Source organism: Sminthopsis crassicaudata, chromosome 6, assembly GCF_048593235.1.
Source record: "Sminthopsis crassicaudata isolate SCR6 chromosome 6, ASM4859323v1, whole genome shotgun sequence".
Classification (NCBI taxonomy): Eukaryota; Metazoa; Chordata; class Mammalia; order Dasyuromorphia; family Dasyuridae; genus Sminthopsis; species Sminthopsis crassicaudata.
Genome location: NC_133622.1, coordinates 160,005,729 through 160,025,511, shown reverse-complemented (window position 1 = coordinate 160,025,511; position 19,783 = coordinate 160,005,729). Strand labels below are relative to the sequence as shown.

Below are 19,783 nucleotides of genomic sequence, written 5' to 3'. Positions count from 1 at the left end.
TGTGCTCTAGGCAAGTTATTTAATTCTACTTCAGTTTCCTCTTCTGCAAAATGAGCTAGAAAAGGAAATGGAAGGGAATGGGAAAGCACTCCAGCATCTTTGCCAAACAAACAAAAAAACCCTATGAGTCACAAAGAATCAGAAATGACAGAAAAATGACTGGATAATAACAAAAAAACTTTAAGAGGAAAAATAAAGGCCTGTTTAAGCTAAGTCTTAGAGGACAGAAATCAAAGATTCTTAGCATTGGAAGGTGGGAGAAAGTACATTTTAAATATGGGGGATAGTCAAGGAGGATTTCAAGCAGAGAATGAAGTTCTCTTCGTGGTGAATAGCAAGAAGGTCATGACTGGACCATCAGAAGTTTGATAAAGCCAAAAAGGGAGAGTAGAGAATTACCAGGATTTTGTATGGATCTCCATTTTTGATGTTTCAAAAGGTTTTCATACCCCAATACAGCATGCCTCTCCTTTGACTAAAAATTCTGTTTTTAGCATAGTGCTGAGAAGAGTAAATTGGTCTTGAATATTAATCTTCTTATTAATCCTATTTACAATTAATTGTTTTTGTTCTATAACTGCTTAAGTCCTGTTCTCTGTCTCTGAACTTGGTTCAGAATTCAGCTGTTCTATAACAGCTCAGTTTAAAAAATCCAGCTCTTCTCATCAGTGACCTACTCTTGCTTCAACTGAACTGACCTTGAGAGATGTGTGTGAATACAAGGGATTTGGGTCTAATATTTTTATACCACCAAGCTGTCTTTCAAAGATGTCTGCTTTGCTGTCCAAAAATGACTGGCACATTATCTCTAAGCCTTGCATAATGGCAACTTCTTAGTCACATGGGAAAGAAAAATGGGGCCACTGCATAGCCACCATTACTAAATTTCCAACCAATCATGTTGTTCCCTCTACCTCAGCCCTATAATTTCTAACTAATAATGTTGCTCTCAATCCTGTGGTATCATTCACCCTGTTAAGTTCTTTGTTCTGTACTCCCCAAAACTTATATAAGGGAAACTGTCTTTTTTTGCATAAATGGAGGAAGCCATTTATTTTGCATAAATGGAGCAAGCCTTAGCTTATTGACAGGCAGTATGCTTCTATTAATAAATATTATCTTGCTTTGGAGAATTGCTTCAGTTTACTCTTTTGTTAAATTTAAGTCACAATATTACATTGCACATAGTAGGTATTCAATAATACTTGCTGTTTATTGACTATATTTAAGAGTCACTGACCACTCTCTCTGAGGAGTCACTGACATGTTTACTCATAATTTGTAAAACTATGGAGACTCCTCATTATATGGAATATGAAATACTTTTTTTCAGATGAGTTAAGTCTATCTTCTGGGGGAAAGTCTCAAATTTGTTGTAAAATAGAACTGTCAAATGAACACCCATGAATCATCCCTCCAATATTCTTAAAGTACAGCCAGAACTAGATTAAAATATAATTGGAAAATATTTAACAAAATAAATAAAATTATACTAGACCATAGCTGGTATTAATATAATGTTTTTCAAGTAAATGTACCTCCAGAAGGGATCCTTGTGCATGATTTGTTGTTGTTCATCATTTCAACTGTATCTTAGTGGGATTTTCTTGGCAAAGGTATTGGAGTAGTTTGCTATTTATTTCTCTGGTTCATTTTACAGATGAGGAAACTGAGGCAAATAGAGTTTAAGTGACTTGCCTAAGGTCACATAGCTACTCAATATCTGGAGCCACATTTGAATTCAGGACTTTCTGACCCCAAGACCAGAATTCTATCTACTGAGCTCCCTAGCTACACCAAGTATGCATAATTTAGCAGCCTTATTTCTATTTGAATTTGAAACCATTGATCTAAATACCTATATATCTCTATACCATCTCTTTCTCCTACATCTTTCTGCTCAGCAACCTCTTGACCTTTGCTTTGAATCTTCTCCATTTTCTCAGAAACTTGTTTTTCTTTCTGTCTTTCTTCGTAGATAGTTTTTTTTTTAAATTATTATAGCCTTTAAACTCTTTTTTTTCTCTCTCTCTGATCCAGAGCAGACAGAGGCTTTCTTCAAGCTTTTTCACCTTCTCTTCAAACAGGATAATAACTTGTATGCAATATAGTTTGTCTCTGGCTTCTGTGAATATAACTAGCACAATCAGGCTTCAATTATATCTGTTCCTTGCATGAATTCCATCTTCCTAAGTCTAAGTAATACCAATGAGTTAGAATTGTTGTTTCAATCCTTATTTTAAATTTTTCAAGTTCATTTCTCTGTGAAGCTTATCAGAAAGTAATTATGTCATCTTAAAATTTGTGATAAGGAAAATAATATTGAGCCAAATCAGACCCTAAACTCCAGAGGAAAAAGAAATCTGACCTCAAAGACAGCACTTAGTAAAATAGCATACTTTAAATAACAAAAATATTTTATTCAAAAATAGCAGAGCTAATAGAAAGGGCAGCTGGAAAACACTGCATGTATGTCAATATACAAGCTTCTGTGGAAATCCATTAACTTGAGGGGGAAAGCATGATGGAGATGTAAACATATCCAGAGAAAAAAGGTATGATTTTATTGATTGAAATTCTAAAAGCACTGAGACTCAAAAAAAGAGGAAATGAAAAGTTTTTCTTGACTGTGTATAATTTTGAACAATCCTAGTTGAGAAGGGAAGTAGGATGAGGTGGATACTTAAGGAAATATTATTTAAAGTTCTTTGGAGAGGTTTGAGTAAGAGCTTGGAAGAGTCTCTGATTTTTCTGTGGCTATCTTGGTTCCACCCTGACTTTCATCCACAAGAGCAGTACTTGGAAATGAAAACTCCATCTCCTTAGCAACCTTCTGCTTACTGAAGACCCAAAGAATGACCAAATACCTAAACATACTGTTCCCTAGGGTAAAATTTTATTTTATTTTTCAGATTAGTCTGCAACATTTAATTTTATAATATTTTGATTTTCTTTTTTTTTTTTTATTCTTCAACCCTAGATGGCAATCAATTTCATATAGGTTATATATGTATAATCATATTAAACATTTCCACATTAATCATGTTGTAAAAAGAATAAGTAGAATAGGGGAAAATCACAAGAAAGAAAAGAACCAAAAAGTGAAAATTGTATGCTGTAATCTGCATTCAAGTTCCATAGTTCTTTCTCTGGATATGAATAGCAGTTTCCAATATAAGTCTTTTGGAATTGTCCTAAGATAAGATTTTAAAAGAATATACACTGGTATTCTTCCAGCGATGTTATATAGTTATAAAGTAGAAAAAAACAAGATTTCTAAAGACACTACAGATCATACAAGCGGCAATGAAAAAACATGTGGTAGGTCTCAGCATGTTGCCAATGAAGAAATGTACAACTGAGATATAAAAGATATTATTGGGGCATCAAGGTGGCACAGTGGATAGAGCACCAGTTCTGAAGTCAGGAGGACCTGAGTTCAAATCTAACCTTAGACTTTTAACACTTCCTAGCTGTGTGACCCTTGGGCAAGTCACTTAACCCCAATTGCCTCAAGGAGAAAAAAAGATTATTATTAAAGATACATATGACCAGTAGTAAATCATTAATAGCCCTAAAATGTAAAAATGTAAAGATATGAAGATACGCAATATGTTGAGAAAAAAACTTGAAAATATGATTGCAGATAGATTGTTATTACTCTTTGAGGAAAAATTGGAGAAAGTAAAAAGTGCCAGAAGGCCAGAAACTGGTAAATGTTCTAAAAGTGGAAAGAAAATGTTATAGAAATTACAAACTTGCTAGTATAATCAAATCCTGATATTCCAGAATAGATTTTTTATTGATTTACTTTTTAATGCTATAATTTTCCAGTGTTACTCCCTAAGAGAGCCTCTATTTTTTTTGTAACAAAAAAAAGAAGATAATTAAGCAGTTGGTTAAGTCAAAGATAGTTAAGCAAGATATATCACTTCAGCCATACCTATAGTCTTAAAAATTATTAATTGGTTGATTCTTAGAAAAGAAAAGAAATAGATGATCAACAAGAGCTAGAAAGGATTCACTAACAATAAATCATACCAAACATTTTTTTTTTTAAATAGAATCATTAAACTGATACATTAAGGGACACCATAGATGAATAAATGGATGCATGGATGGATGGATAAGTATATATTTAGCACTTACAATGTGCAAATCATTGTGCTGAGAATGCAAATAGAAAAGCAAGTTAGGTTCAGTTTTCAAGGAGCTCATATCCCAAAAAGGGGGGGGGGAGACAATATACCCAGAAGTTTTTAGCCACGTCAGATGAAAAGCAGCAAAGTGGATAGCAATGCCTCTTTTAAAATGTCATTTCCATTGATAAAAGCATATTTGTTTCTAATGTCAAACCATTTGACAGTGATAAGTGTTTGATCATTCTCTGGGTCTTCAGTAACCAGGAGATTTCTAAGGAGGTAGAGGTTTCATTTCCAAGTACTGCTTCTACGAATAATGGTCAGAGAAAAATCAGAGACTCTTCCAAAGGTCTCCCTCAAACCCCTCCAAACAACTTTAAATAATGCCTCAAAATAAATTCTGGAATAGTAGAACCCACAAAAGGATGAGGTAAAATAATTTTCCAGCCCAAGACAACATAGAAGTTGGCAAGAAAGGTTTATTGCACTGATGTGACAGTAAAACACACATTTCAACTGGTCAGAAGAACATTATAGAGGCTCCTTTGCTGAGCCTTTGCTGGCACCAGTGGCATGACTCTGTTGCTTTTCCTAGACTTGGATCTGGGTCTCAGTCCCATGGCAAAAAGAAACACTAGCACCAGCAAAAAGAACCAGAACTTGTGGTTGAATGGTACCTGGGATCTTGGTCACAGTTCCAGGGGAGAAAAGAATGCTTGTGGTCACTCCTAGACCAGAGTACAGGCCAGAATAATAATAAATACACCTCTCCTTAGATCACATCATTTTGGAAGAATTAAAAAATTTATAGATGCTCGGAATTATTTCTAAAAACAGTTGCACAAAAACCTTGAAGCTTAGAACAATGCTCTCTCCTCTTAAGAAGCAGAGTCACACTTCTGCATAGTTAAAAGTCAAGAAATAGGTTGAGAAATGAGCAAACAGCAAAAAGAGATCCTGACTCTAGAAAGTTATTATGGTGACAGGAAAGATCATAATAGAAACTCAAAAGAAAATAATAAAATCAAAACTGCTACATCTAAAGCCTCAAAGAAAAAAATATGAATTGATCTCAGGTCATAGAAGAGCTAATAAAAAGGAGTTTATTAATCAAGTAAGAGAAGTAAAGGAAAAAAAGGGAAAAATTTGATACAAGAAAATCATGAAAAAAGAGTCAACAGCTTGATAAAGGAGGAACAAAAAATGCTGAAGAACATAATACCTTAAAAAACAGAATAGGCCAAGTGGTAAAAGAGGCACAAAAATCCAATGAAGAAAAGAATTCCTTGAAAACCAGAATTGGTCAAATGGAAAAAAAGATATTCAAAAATTCACTGAAGAGAATAAGTCCTTAAAAAGTAGAATTGATATGCTGAAAAATTACCCATGCATGTATCTTGTAAATAAAAAGCTATTTTTAAAAAAATGGAGCTGGCTCCATGCCAGGATAAAAAAATAAAAAATAAAATAAAACAATGAGAAGTTTTATGCTTAAAAATTTTTTAAAAAGCAGAATTGATGAAAGGAGATACAAAAGCTCACTGAAGAAAATAATTCCTTTTTTAAAACATATATTTTAACATATTTAACATGTATTGGACTACCTACCACATAGGGAGGGGGTGGGGAGAAGGGAAAAATTTGTAACAGAAAGTTTTATAAGGGTCAATGTTGAAAAATTACCCATGCACATGTTTTGTCAATAAAAAGCTTTAATTAAAAAAAGAAAGAGAAAAAATAATTCCTTTAAAATTAGAATTAAGCAAATAGAAGTTAATGACTTGTATGAAGAAACCAAGAAACAATAAGACAAAATCAAAATAAAGAAAAGTAGAAGACAATGTCAAATATCTCATTGTAAAAACAACTGTGGATGCTGGTCTTCAGTAATAGGTGTTTGCAAGTGTTTCTCCTCTGGATGACGTATACTGAAATCAAGAGAGTTGGGGGTAGATGGGGGGGAGGGGTGGGTGGTACTGTTATTCCCTAGGTTCTTAGGCTTATCTCTCCATTACTATTAGTTGGTCAGCTTTTGGCATATGTAGTGGCAGGTATGGTAGGTATCTTTTTCATCCCCATAGGATCACTTGAGGAATGAAATAAAAGCAGGGGCAATAATTAATGGATGAGGCTAATCTTCTTGGGGTTTTGGGGGTTAGTCCTAGGCTATGTCTAGAAAGACATAGGGAGGTATTGACAATACATGCTCCCTTCTTTCTCTTCTCAGGGTACCTTGCTGGGCTTATTTGCCTCATCAACAGATACAATCATTTCAGCAAGATATTTCACAAAAATCTTAAAATATGGAATCAAGCCTATGACTGACTAATATTGTTTCCTTCATTAAATTGTGAGCTCCCTGAGAACAAAGACAAACTTGCTTTTCTATTTGTAGTCTTTATGCTTAGCAAAGTACTTTATACATGATGAGGATTTTTAAAAAGTTTTAGTTATTCATTCATTCAACATCATGATTTTGGACAAATTCTTAATCTTTTGGGTACCCCCTTTCCTCACGTATAAAATAAATATAACAAATATTAAAAATAATAATATTATTAATAAATATAATAAAATAATAAAAATAAAATAAAGTCCTTTCCATCTCTAATATTTCATGACTTTATATCAGTGTGTGTGTGTCATGGGTCCCTTGGCCAATTTATGAGATCTATGGAATCTTTAGCAAAATAATATTTTTAAATAATGAGGAAAATGCTAAATTCCAATTTAGAGGTTAGTGGAAAATTATCATCATTTTTTTTTCATCCAAGTTCATGGACCCCAGGTTAAGAACCACTCTGTATCCTTGGGGACAAAATGGAGAACTATAAGCTAGTTAATAGTAAATTTACACAAATTTATAGTTGATTTAAAAAGCTTTACTAAAGAATGTTGATTAATGTAGTGGATTTTATCCCAGAGGGAGTTCTATAGTGGCATATCTGTTTTTGTCCTATATTGTGCAGCATTTTTATCAGTGATTTTAAGACACAGAAAACATATTATCAAATTTTATGACTCAAAGCTATGTGGCATAGCTAATCCACTGGATGGGAGAATAAGGATTCAAAATTGTCTCAGCAAAATGAAATTGTAGACAGAAATTAATATCTAGGTTTTTAAAAGTCAGTTATGTAATTAGAGGATGAAAGATTAGCTTGACAGCAGTTCAAGTAAAAAAAGACCCAAGGGTTTGAAACTGTAGATTCAACATTAGCCAGAAGAGATATATGGCTTTCAAAAGAAGATATCCTTAGTTTGATTTACTGATTATACTAAAGGAAAGAAAGATAGGTGCCACAGTAGATAGAGCAGTCCACCCTAAAGTTAGGAAGACCTGAGTTCAAATGCAATCTCCAATACTAGTTGTGAGACTCTGGGCAAGTCATTTAACTTTGCCTCCAAAAAAAAAAAAAAAAAGATAAAAATAAAGTTTGGGGTTTTTGCTGTTGTTGTTGTTTTTTCTAAGAAGAAAGTGTTGAGTGCAAAATAAGGGAATCAGTTCCATGGCTGGGTTATGTTGCACCTTGGTACAGTTTATAGGTGATATTAACAAATTATAGAGCATCCATAGAAGGTGACCAGGATGATGAGAGATATAAAAACTTTGTCACATCTTCACTGGTTACAGAAAATGGAGACATTTAGCTTGAGGCAGAAAAGATTTGGGGTGGATAGGACACAAACTTCCTAATATTCCATGGATTTTCATATGGAAGTTAGAATAAATTAGTTTTCTCCAAAAAGGAATCCCTAGGGACCAGTATATAGAGGTTAAGAAAGACATTTCAGGTTTTTTTTTTTTAAACTTTTGAATAATTAGAATTGTCCAGAAATAAAAAAAAGTAATTAGTACACTTCCTGTTACAGGAAGTCTTCAGGCAGCACCTAGATACTCACGATAATAGCTTCGGGCATAAAGGTTTGAAAAGTACTTTACATTTATATATATGTATATATATACATATATAATATATGTATATTTATATATGTATGCACGCATGAATGCATGTATGTGTTATTTTAATTCCCACGACTACCTCTGAGGTAGTTTCTATTATCATCTTTTTTTTTTTTTTTGTGATAAGAAAACCAACTTTTAGAGGATTAATGACTTGCCCAGGGCCATATGGCTATTAAGGATCTGAAGGAAGGTTTAAGCCTGAGTTTTCCAGGTTCTAAGTCCCATACTCTGTCCACGCTGCTTCTCTGTCTCTGAGGGAGGGTTCATTAGAATCTTAAGATTCTATAGATCAGACATCCATAAATGAAATGGATCTCAAAGGTCATTTAGTTTAACCCTGATATTTTGCAGATGAGGAAATTGACTAATTCAAGGTCATATATGTAATTTTTTTTTAAAGTTCATGTTAAGACTTGAATCCTGGGTTCTTTGACTTTGGGCCGGCTAGATGACACAGTGGATAGAGCACCAGGTCTTCCTGTGTTGAAATCTGACCTCCAAATACTTACTGGTTGTGTGATCCTGGGCAAGTCACTTAACCTTGTTTGCCTCAATTTCTCAATTTGCTCCTGGTTGCCAAGAAAACTCCAAATGGGGTGATAAACAATCAGACTAAAAATGATTAAATAACAACCTAAGACTTCAGAGCCAGTGAGGGTTCTTTCCATTGGAGTAATAGGAATGCTGGGTATTTTTATTAGCAGACTATTCTAACCAAATGAGCTATTCAGCTTCTGACAATAGATAATGCTTTTATTTTAAAATGTCAATCACTCTAAAGTGACACTTTAAATGTTTACAAGAATATGGTGAGACCTGACAATGTCCAGGATAGAGGGTCCTGAACACTCTTTTGGACTCAAATTTGGTTCTGGAGTTTTGAGAGATTTTGAGAGGCCTTTAATCTGGAAGAGGAGACCCAAAGGCCACAATGAAATAAACAAATCCCACGCAGGTATTCCATATCTCCCCAATCTTTATTCAGATACCCAGCTCAGTCAATTATTTGCTGAAGAGGATCTATGATACCTACATAGCTATGCATTTCTTATAACCCTTCTGAGTCACTATTCTCCACCTCCTTACCGATGGTACTGTTTAAATAGAAAAAGAAACAGTAGATCTGGGACCCACCTCAAACTCAGTACCTCTTCCCAGGCCCAGGAAGCCCCCTTTTCTAATTCAATAGGTAAAACGGGTCGCCATGTGCAGAAAATAAATAATGATTCCTTTCCCTGGGGGTGTCTCCCAATCCCACATTCACAGATGGTCAGACTTCACAATCACTCACTTCTACATGCTTCCCTCTTCTCCTCCTCTCCCCCATCATAACACACGTAGTCTCACGTACACTCACATTTATGCCTTCATACCAAAGATACATGAACATATATACGGACACACCGCAGACCTTCTGGCTTTAGAATCAACCCCATAGAAATTTCCTAAGCGCCAACCATGTTCTAACCAGGCTCTCTTTTGTTAACACACTGAGGGGTGTTCTCTACTCTTTTTCCTCCCACCTTTTCTCTCTCCAAGAACTAACAACCAGCCACCTAAAATCAATCCTCCAATATCAGAATTTCCCTTTTTCCTCTCTAGCAGAGAGGTTAGGAGGTCGGTAGCAATCTCGTCCTGTACTCCTCCATTCCCACTCTATGTTCCTAGTAGGTAGATGACAGCTTCCAGCTGTTAGGGTAGAGAAGCTCCTCTGGCATCCTCCATGTCTCCAGCCTAGGTGATGGAGGGAGAAGATAGAAGAGGAGGGAGGAGCTTCTTCTGGGGATTAGCCTGCCACCTGTGCCCAACAGCACTTCTTATCCCCCTTTCCACGGACCCTGGGGCACCCACGGGACCAGGCATTTCTTCACTGGGAAAAGAGGCTTTGTGGCAGACGCTTTCCATGGGCATTCTTCCACTCCCTCCATCCCAACATTTCCCCCTTTCAGTGGTTTTTTTTCCCCTTTCGGAGCGACGTGCGAGGCAGAACCCGGGACTAGGAGACCCACGCAGGAGGAGGAGGGATGGCTTCGCCCGGACTCGAGCATCTGATGGAGCTCGGGGGAGGGCGACCAGCAAGCTTGCAAGCTTGCAGGCGTCCTGTTGCACTGGGGCGGGTAGGTGGCCGCAGACAGCTGAATTTGGAAGGAGGTGGTAGCGGCGAGAGTGGGGGCGGCGGCAGAAAAGAAATGGGGTGGTCAGGGCGAGCGAGGAGAGCGAACCCCGGCCCCCCAGATGGCTAGAAGGAGGTTGCAAGCCACTTCCCCCGCCTCCGCATCCCCCAGCTTTCAGCCTCGTCTCCCAGAGCCTCAGTCAGAAACAAACTGACACCCCTTTCAGGGGCAGCGAATGGTCCCTTCCATCGGGTGGCCATGTTGCACTAATAAAGCGGGCGGGGCGGCGGCGTGAGGGGGAGTAGAAGCTTCTGAATGTGAGCGGGAGCTAGACTCGGAGCTGGAGCCGCTGAGTGCAGAGAGCCCGGAGCCGGGGCGGCGAGCGTCGCGGGGAGAGCCGGGGAGCCAGTGGTCTAGGGCATCTGCAGCCCAGAGTTCTGTCGCGGCGATGGCCGTGGCGGTGGGGAGACCCAACGTGAGTGCCGCGCCCCTGCTTGTGCCCCCCATCCCCCATCTTCCTAGCCCCAAGCCCCCCGCTTTTAGCCCTGATGAAGGAGGAGGAGGAGGAGGCAGAGGAGAAGGAGGAGGAGGAGGAAGAGGAGGAGGAGGTAGTAGTGGAGGAAGAGGGTGCTTGCTTCAGGGCTGGGAGCATTGGAGCTTAGCTGTGTGTGTGTGTGTGTGTGTGTGTGTGTGTGTGTGTGTGTGTGTGTGTGTGTGTGTAAAAGAGAGAGAGTGACAGACATGAATTTAAGCTGGTGTCAAGTGTGGAGATGCGTGTAAGTGATCCTAATGGCTTAACTAGAATGAGGTGCAACAGTGTCTCGGTTCCAGAGCTCCCCTTTCACGTGTGTGCGTGTGTGTGTGTATGTGTGTATGTGTGTGTGTGTGTGTGTGTGTGTGTGTGTGTGTGTGTGTGTGTGTGTGTGAGAGAGAGAGAGAGAGAGAGAGAGAGAGAGAGAGAGAGAGAGAGAGAGAGAGAGAGAGAAGGATGTGGGGACAGAGACCGTCTTTCGGTGAGACAATTTTTTTCTTTTGCAGCAGTGTTTCGGCTCCCTCCTTTCCTCCCACCCCCTTATGACAGTCTGAAGAAAGCTGGTGTGTGTGTGTGTGTGTGTGTGTGTGTGTGTGTGTGTGTGCGCGCGCGCTTTCCCCCCCCTACCCAAATCACTCCCACTCCCCACCACGAGAGAGATCTCACTGTCTGGAATATTAAACGGGGGAAGGCTTTCCTGTCGTGGTTGGTAATAGAAAGAAAAAATATATATTTATTTAAATACATTTACTACCGGGTAGAAATCCGGACGTGGCTTTCGCCTGCGGGCTGCATGATCGATCCGGCCGACCCTTCCCCACCGCACGTTGCGGTGGCTGGGCCGGACCGGAAAGCCCCAACTCCCAACCACTCCCCGCCCCCGCCTCCGCTCCCCTCCCCTCCCAAAAGTTTGAAAACGATCCCTTCCCAGCCTGGGTGCTTGCTTTTCTATGTGGGGCGGATTACATTTGGGGGCGGGAGACGGTGGGTGTGGGACTGGGGAGGAAGAGGAAGGGAGGGGAAGGCGGGGAGGAGAGGAGAAGAGAGGGAGAGACGGAGGCCTGCCTGGGGGTTGTGCTCACGAATGGCTCGATACCCTGTTAGCTCACTGGTGGCGGGAGGCTCCTGCCAGTGCCCGCGTTTGGAGGGGTCGGTGGGTTTTCCCAGCGTGGCCTGGGAGGCTTGCATTCCGAGGCTCGTGGGTTGGAGAGAATTCCTTTTGGCAAGGCATCCTCTGTGTAAATGACTCATTATTGCCCAGGACAATACTGGGGTATTTTTAAGGGTGAGGTTCTCATTCCCTGGGAGTCCAGCTCCTCTTGGACTCTGTTGAGACTGCATTTTCTTTCTTTGGGAGGAAATAGGAAGGGGAAGAAAGGAGGAGTTCTTGCTTTTTCATTCAATTCAACAGACATCATTAAGTGCCCAGTGTAAAGAAGGCGCTGTGCTAGGCGCCCTTTCTTTGATCAAATTCAGTGTTTGGAACTGGCACAGATGTTGAGGAAAAGATGGGGCCAACTTGGCTTAGTATCCCTCTATCCTCTTCCTCCTCCTTCTCCCTTCTTTGAACCATAGAGTTAGACTAACACTGGAGGCCCAAGCTCTAAATAGTGAGATAGTGCTTTAGTAAGGGAGGAAGATGATAGCCCTTTCTCGCCCATTTCTAAACACTCAAGACCTTGTTCCCCAAAGAAACCTGGAAACATGACTGTCCAGATGGTTGTGAATGAATTGAAGGTGGAAAGAGAGCTTGGCAGCCATGGTATCTTTAGTGCAGGTTCATGTTGTGGAAATTGTGCAGTTTAGTGAAACTCTAAACCTGTATATTGGGCTAACTCCCTCCCTTCAAAGTGACCAACCATTCTCATTTAGTTTCCTCAACTGTAAAATGGGGATAATAATAGAACCTACCTCCCAGGTTTGCTTTGAAGATCAAATGAGATAATATTTGTAAAGTAGAAAGCCCTATATAAATGTTAACTATTATTATTGTTAAAGTCCTTAGTAATTCAGGTAATCATAGTTTAGCTATTCGTTAGCAGTTTTAATGTAATACCTACCTTTCCTACCCTTCTTATATTTCTTCTTCATCCCCTCCCCATTCTTATTTCCTGGACACAAAATACATTGATTAAACTAAATCTGTTTCATATGAAAAAAGAAAAATCAATAGAAATAGGTTTACTTGTTTATGGGTCTTTTTGTCATTATTACAATTATTTCTAAAAATGTATCAGTTTCTTTGGAACTATGTGCAAAATCCAAGTTCTAGGGATGTGGCCAATTACAATATGAACATCCTGTCTGCTATCCAGATGTGAGTTCCAGTTTTTTTTTTTTTTCCTTTTTTTATAGTGGCCTCCCTTTTCTATGTAAGTCACTGAATAATTGGGGTATTTAAAGATAAGCATTATGGAATTACTGGAACTGAAACTAGTAACAAAGTCTGAGTTGTCTCTTTGAAGTAAAATTAAAATACTTTGGAGTATAATCAAAATAAACTGGAAGAGCCTGGGTGTTCAATGATTCCTTCAATGTAGTAAAGTATAACATACTAGGTTCACCTTTGAAGTAATCCTGGGTTGCTGTTTAAAATGTGAAATGAGTTCTTATAAGGTATGAGGTATCATCAGAATGCTAGTCCCTCAATTCCCAGGAACATTAATTATTCTGAATCTTAAGTATTATCAGTCCCTGTTATTATATTCTCGGGGATGGGGATTGCATAATGAATAATGGAGTTCGTAGGTGAAAATGAGTTTTCACCGAAGTTTTTCTACATGTGATAATACTTTTCCCAATGTTGCTTTCTAAAATTTTGTTCTTGATTAGGTTAGGTTAAATGAAAAAAAAAAATCTGAAAAATACTAGACCCCAAAAAGTCTGAATAAAGAAAAAATGAATTCTTTTTAATCAATCAATCAAAAATGTTCAGATTTAAGAAATTTGATATCTTGTTTGATATTCCACATTACTGGTCAAAAATTCCTATAAGGTTTCGATAGCCACAATAACTCAAAATCTATAATATTACAATGCAATTTATTCCTTTGTTGTCAAGAAACAAACACCTCTGTTCACAAGGAAGACCATATAGTCTGATCCTATTTTCGAGGACATATTTTCTTCTTTCCATATGGCAGCATCTAGACTAAAAGAAAGAAAGGAAAGAAAAAACAAAGAGGATTGTGGCAGAGTTGGTTCTTTGATTGTCATGATTAGGTTCTCTACCATTTTCACTTTTGATTCATTGAATTGCTACTGTGTATAAAACCCTGTGCTTAATAATATGGAGGATACAAAGAAGAGTGGGGAAAGAGGGAACAGCTAAGTGATCTACTGACTAGGGCAATCACCTTGGAGACAGGAGAATGAGTTCTAATGTGACTTCAGAAACTTAGTAGTTGTGTGACCCTTTGAAAGTCACTTAATCCTGAGTGGGGGAAAAAATCCTGATCAAATAATAATAATAATAATAATATGGTTCTCAGTTTTCATAAAGTTTAGCTAGTCTAGTGATTGCCAAGTGTCTGACTGTTTACCAAATTAGCAAGCTGTTATTTTGCCACAAATGATTTGCTTTGTACCCACAATGTATAGTGAAAAGAAACTTTGATTTGGAGCCAAGGACCCTAGATTTAAATTCTGACTCTGCTGCTTAATATCAATCTTAAATCTCTGATCCTTTGTTGAGTGAGATATTTCTCTTCTTCTTTAGACCTCAAATCTGTTTTTACATACTTACTTTGCATTATTAGATCCTATTGGTACAGCAGTCATTTTTCATCAGTGCCACTGCTATTTCTCCCCACATCAACTAGATTATAAGGTCTAGAAGGGGAAGTTTTCGAAGTGAGCATGCTTTTTTTTGACGGGACCATTTGATTAAAGTCAAGGAAATGCTGTAGACACTGTATATAATTGCTTAGATTTTAGCAAGCCATCTGAAAGAGAGATCTTATGATTTCTTAGTGGCTAAGATGGATTGCAAAAGAACTAGTTGAGTGACTGGACCCAGAGAGTAGTCACTAATGAACTGATGTCAGCCTGAGAAAATATGGAGTGCCCCAGGGATTTGTCTTTGGCCTTATTCTCCTCAATTATTATATCCTTGTCCTTAATGAAGGCACAGATGACCTGTTTATCAAATTTACAGGTGACATAAAGCTGAGGGGGGGATATCTAGAAAATTAGACAATAGAATGGAATCCAAAAGATCTTAATAGGCTAGAATTATGGGTCAGATCTAATAAAATAGCATATAATATACAAGTAATCAGATCAAATTTTTAAAAAATCCACTTTACAAGTACAGAATGTGGAAGAATTAAAAAATGTGGGGAGTAAAGATTGCTGTTAAAAACCAAAGAAAGCAACAGCATTTAAATTTAAAATAAGAAGTCCTTGGGATTTTAGTGGATAGATATAGGCTTTTAATGCTTGGCTCTTCCTCCAGTACATAGTGCAGTGACTTGCATATAGTCCCCTAAAAAACATTTGCTGAATTGACATGATTTGAATTGATTAGCAGAGCTACCCATGAATGCTAGATCAAGAATTGGAAGGCTAATGCTCTCATATTTCTGTGGAGAAAATTGAGGGGATGATTTGCCCAAAGTCATGCAAGTAACTACTAGCAGAGGTTTGATTTGAGTATACAGGTCCTCTAGAGCTAGGGCTCCTTTAGGATTTATGATTTTAGATCTAGTAGAGCACTAGGTCTGAAGTTAGGAAAATCTGAATTCAAATTCAACTTCAAATACTTAATTGCTCGGTCCAGTCACTTGTTTATCTCAATTTCCTCAATTGTAAAATGTTAATGATACTAGCATTTATCTCCCTGGACAGTTTAAGAGGATTAAATGAGATAAAAGTACTTAGCACCTGTATAAGGATTAAATGCAATAGGTTTTGTAAAAGCACTTAGCACAGGGCCTGGCATGTAATAGAGCTTATATAAATGCTTATTCCTTTCCTTCCCACTTATTGCTCCGTGTGTGTGTGTGTGTGTGTGTGTGTGTGTGTGTGTTCATTCATATCAGGCTCTTTATGACCCCATTGGAATTTTTTTGGGAGAGATAGTAGAATGGTTTGGCATTTCCTTCTTCAGCTCCAGGTACTCTATCCACTATGGACTAGCTGGCCAAGCTCTTACTTATGGGTTTCTTGTTTATTGATTGTTGCCTTTTGCTTTGAGCCTGAGTAACTATTACATTATTCTTTTTCTTGATTGTTTTAGAAGAGTACATTTTCAGCTTCAGCTTAAAAATTTCTTCCATGGGTGGTCTCTGAACTACTGTTGTCACACATACCCAACAAATCACTAATCTATCTTTTCCAAAATTACGGAATGATTGTCATCTCTATGTTTTGTTATTCAAAATCAACAAGAAATTCCTGTCCTATCAAACAATACTCTCAGTAGTCTATTCAGCCTGATATCCTATCGTTTCTGATTGGGATACATTCCTGTAACAATATTTGAATTGAGATGAATGTTGAAAAAAGCAAAGGTATCCTTCCAAGAAGAGAATCAGCAGAGAGGCCAAGGGTCATGTAATCCAATCTATAGATAGGAAGGCAAGTTCTTTCAAAGAGAACTAACATATTTGGCAGTGACTTTAGTCAGCTTTTCGTTATCTATGTTAATGAAAGAGACTTGAGATTTAACATTCTAATCCCACTGCAAAAGAGCATTTTATGTGGGTATGAATAGCTTTTTGTCATGCTATAAGTACATCTAGCTGAGTTTTTTGAACTAGCTTAGGTTGTGGGCCTTTGAATTTCTTTGGTGTGATATGTGTGTTCTGGTGAGTTTTCTGTGAGATTACATTCCATTTTCTTGGCATATATCTTATATTCACATATCTAGGTATATATCTTATTTGCATGTTACCTCTCCCATTAGAAGGTAGGCTTTTTGAGTGCAGGAACTGTGTTTTTACCTTTATTTGTATCCTTAAAGTTTAGCACATAATACTTAAGAAATGTTTGATTGACTGGTTAGAGGGACAGGAAAGGATATTTTCATTTCATTGAATGCTTGAAATTCCCCTGAACTATGGAATTTCATGTGTTTTGAATATATTAAAGTTATCTTTAAATGCCTAAAACATAGTTGTTTCTTCACTCAGTCTAAGCTATGGTTTTCTTATGGAGTTATCAGACATGATGAATAAATTATATAGTTATCATTAAGATGGTGGCTTTGTGTTTTATGTAATTGTAAAGTCTGCTTTTTTTTCTTATATGGTGTCTGTTTTCCATTTGCATACAGCTTTCCCACCTTTCCATGTACATCAATTATAAAAAGAATTCAGTTATAATCCTTGACTTGGAAGATTCCTCTGCTCCTGTGGGCTTTTTTTTTTTTTTAAGCTTATAAATTTATTTTAAACTTAAGTACAAAATAAGAAAAGGGAAAAAAAAAAGTTCCCATGTACATAGCAGAACATGAGAGGATTCAATATAAAGTAATGAATTTCCATCTCAAGAAAACCTATATAAATACTGTTTGAAGCTATCCAGCTTTTGTTTGCTTTCTGGTAGATTGTCTTTTTTCTTTGCTGTACAGTTTTTACTTTTTTCCGCCCTTCCTCTCCCTCTTCCAAGAAGACTGCTATTAAGCATGGAGACATATGTGTATATATGTATACTTGTACAAGCATGTAGGTATGTCCATATACATATATACATGTACTCAGATATCTGTAAACATACACATATATGTAAGACTGTACTATGCTTATTTCCACTTGTCATCTGTTTCTCTGAAGGTAGGTAGCATCTTCTTCCCTAAGTCCCAAAATTTTCCATGTTTTTCTAAATCAGTCAGCTCATCTTTGTTCACATAACAATGTTCCAATCCAATCACATTCTATCTGAGAGATTGCTTGTGAAAGTGTTTTCTCAAATTTCTGCATTCTTTCTATTCTTGGCTACATAGGTTTTATTTATATAGGCTCATCTTCCAGTTAGTGAATTCTTCCCAAAAATTCATTTTTGAGAAGGAGCCAAAGACCAGTCTCATTTCTGGGCTCTACTCCTAAGAGACTAGATTTCTTCCTGCTCCCCTCATTCCAGCTCCATTTTTGTGTGTTCTTTTCCCCAGTTGTTGTCCAGTCATGCCCATGACCCCATTTAGATTTTTCTTGGCCAAGATACTGGAGTGGTTTGCCATTTCTTCCTTTAGCTCATTTTACAGATGAAGAAACTGAGGCAAACAGGATTACGTGATTTGCCCATAATCATAGAGCTAGTAAGAATCTGAGGCCAGATCTGAACTCACTCAGGAAGGTGAATCTTCTTGACTACAGGTCTGATATTCTATCCACTGTACCATCTAAGTGCTCATGGTTTCCCATTAAAATGTAAACTCTTTGAAAGCAGGAATTGCCCTTTTTATTGTATTCACAGTTTAATCACAGGGCACATAGTAAGTGTTTAATAAATGTTTGTTGACTTTGCTCACAAAATAGTAAAATCTTTCAAAACCTACAATACTGCCACAATTGAGCTTAGACACATCAGTATCACAAGAAAAAAAATAGACAGTGTAAGAATTACAAAACAAACATTGTTTTGTTTATTAAATAGTTGGTTTATAATGGTGACAGTTTTGTTTCATTTATTTTTTTTCTGATTTTTTTTTTTTTTTAATTTTAGTCAGATGTTGAAATGTAGCTATTTCCTCAGCTCACATTCAAACTGGTAATTGGATTTCCTAAAGGCACTTGTTTTATTAAGGAAAGTGCAAGGAGTTGAGGATTCTAATTCCTGAGCCCCCATTGACTGACTTCCCCATTATTAACCATTGGATTTAACTTTCTTAGCTTTCCTAAATGAAATTTACTGAGAAGGTACAGCTAGAAGAGTTTGTAGAAGACATTTCCCTTTAAATAGGGTATATTGGGAGAAGTGGGCTCAAACAAAAATATAATGGTTGCAAGACACATATGTAAAGAATATATGTGTTGAAAGAGTTGCTCTTGATAAAGAGGTCCCTTTTTTCCTTTGTGGAATCTTCCCCTTAATTTACATCTTTTTGTTGGGCTCTAAGTGTCTATAACTTTCTAGAGACCATAGCTTATACTTTTGTCAATCACAAATGGTCACAATCCCTGAAGCTGCCCTTATTCTCAAGTGCCTTGTTTTTCCTGATCTGACTGCAGACCCTTTGTTTCTGGAAGCCACTGCTACCACATTCAGTTACTGATAGGACCTCCAATGGGACCTTTGGATTTATTGACCTCATAACTTTGCTGAGGCATTTCCCTCTTATAATATTCATTCATCTAAAATCAGAAAAGTAAAAATACAAAAGAAACTAAGGTCTTTTGCATTCATGTAGACATGGCGTCCTGGTGAGATTTAGGGTGGCTACTTCTTCCCCCACTTGGCAACTTTAAACAATCCTTATTTGAAGGTGTCTAGAAAAAGAGAATGAGAGTTGAGCAGGTTGTTGCTTTTTGATATTCACCCTCAATTCTAGCTCAGTACTATTTCCTGAGTCATAGATTTTTCTAGCTCTGCAAGCTTTCTTTATTACAAAGTACCAGTCCCTGAGTTGATCATGACTGGCAATTGGCTCCCCAAAATTTCCAGGTGGTTGCTTGAATTGAAACCAGGAAAAGGATATCTGCAAAGACAGTCATTTCTCCCATTACATGCATGTTTGGGGAAATAGCCAGTATAATTGATAGGAAGATAACTTGAGTAGGACAGGAATCTCTGCAAAATCTTAACCCTGATTATTACTGTTAGATAGAAATTTCCCATGGGCATATTTCAGTAGAGGAAAAATACATGTGGGAAAAAAGGGAAACAGACCCAATAATGAAACTTCCTTCATCCTGGCTTTAAGGGAATTTAATAACATATTTATTCATGGTTGAAACTTTAAGATCTAGGGGAAAATTCTGGTTTTGTCTCTTAGAAGTTTGTTGAATTTGTAGATACCTAAAACAACTGAGGATGTAAAGTTCACCTTTTTGAAGTATTTTTAAGTGTCTTAATTCTGTTATCAAAT

The 19,783-nt window shown here is 37.5% G+C and overlaps 1 protein-coding gene across 4 annotated transcripts in view; it reads left to right on the top strand.

The window, feature by feature from the left end:
* Window positions 1–10,118: 10,118 nt before the first annotated feature.
* The window catches only part of SEPTIN11 (septin 11), a 122,469-nt gene continuing 112,804 nt past the window's right edge, over window positions 10,119–19,783 (top strand). For 2 of the 4 annotated variants that reach the window (XM_074273958.1, XM_074273957.1), the window contains exon 1: window positions 10,456–10,698. In XM_074273958.1, coding sequence (XP_074130059.1) covers window positions 10,672–10,698 — 27 coding nt within the window. In that variant the 5' untranslated portion in view covers window positions 10,456–10,671. Of the gene's footprint in view, window positions 10,227–10,455; window positions 10,699–19,783 lie in introns of those variants that run through there. The other 2 variants (XM_074273956.1, XM_074273960.1) reach the window with 2 other exon arrangements.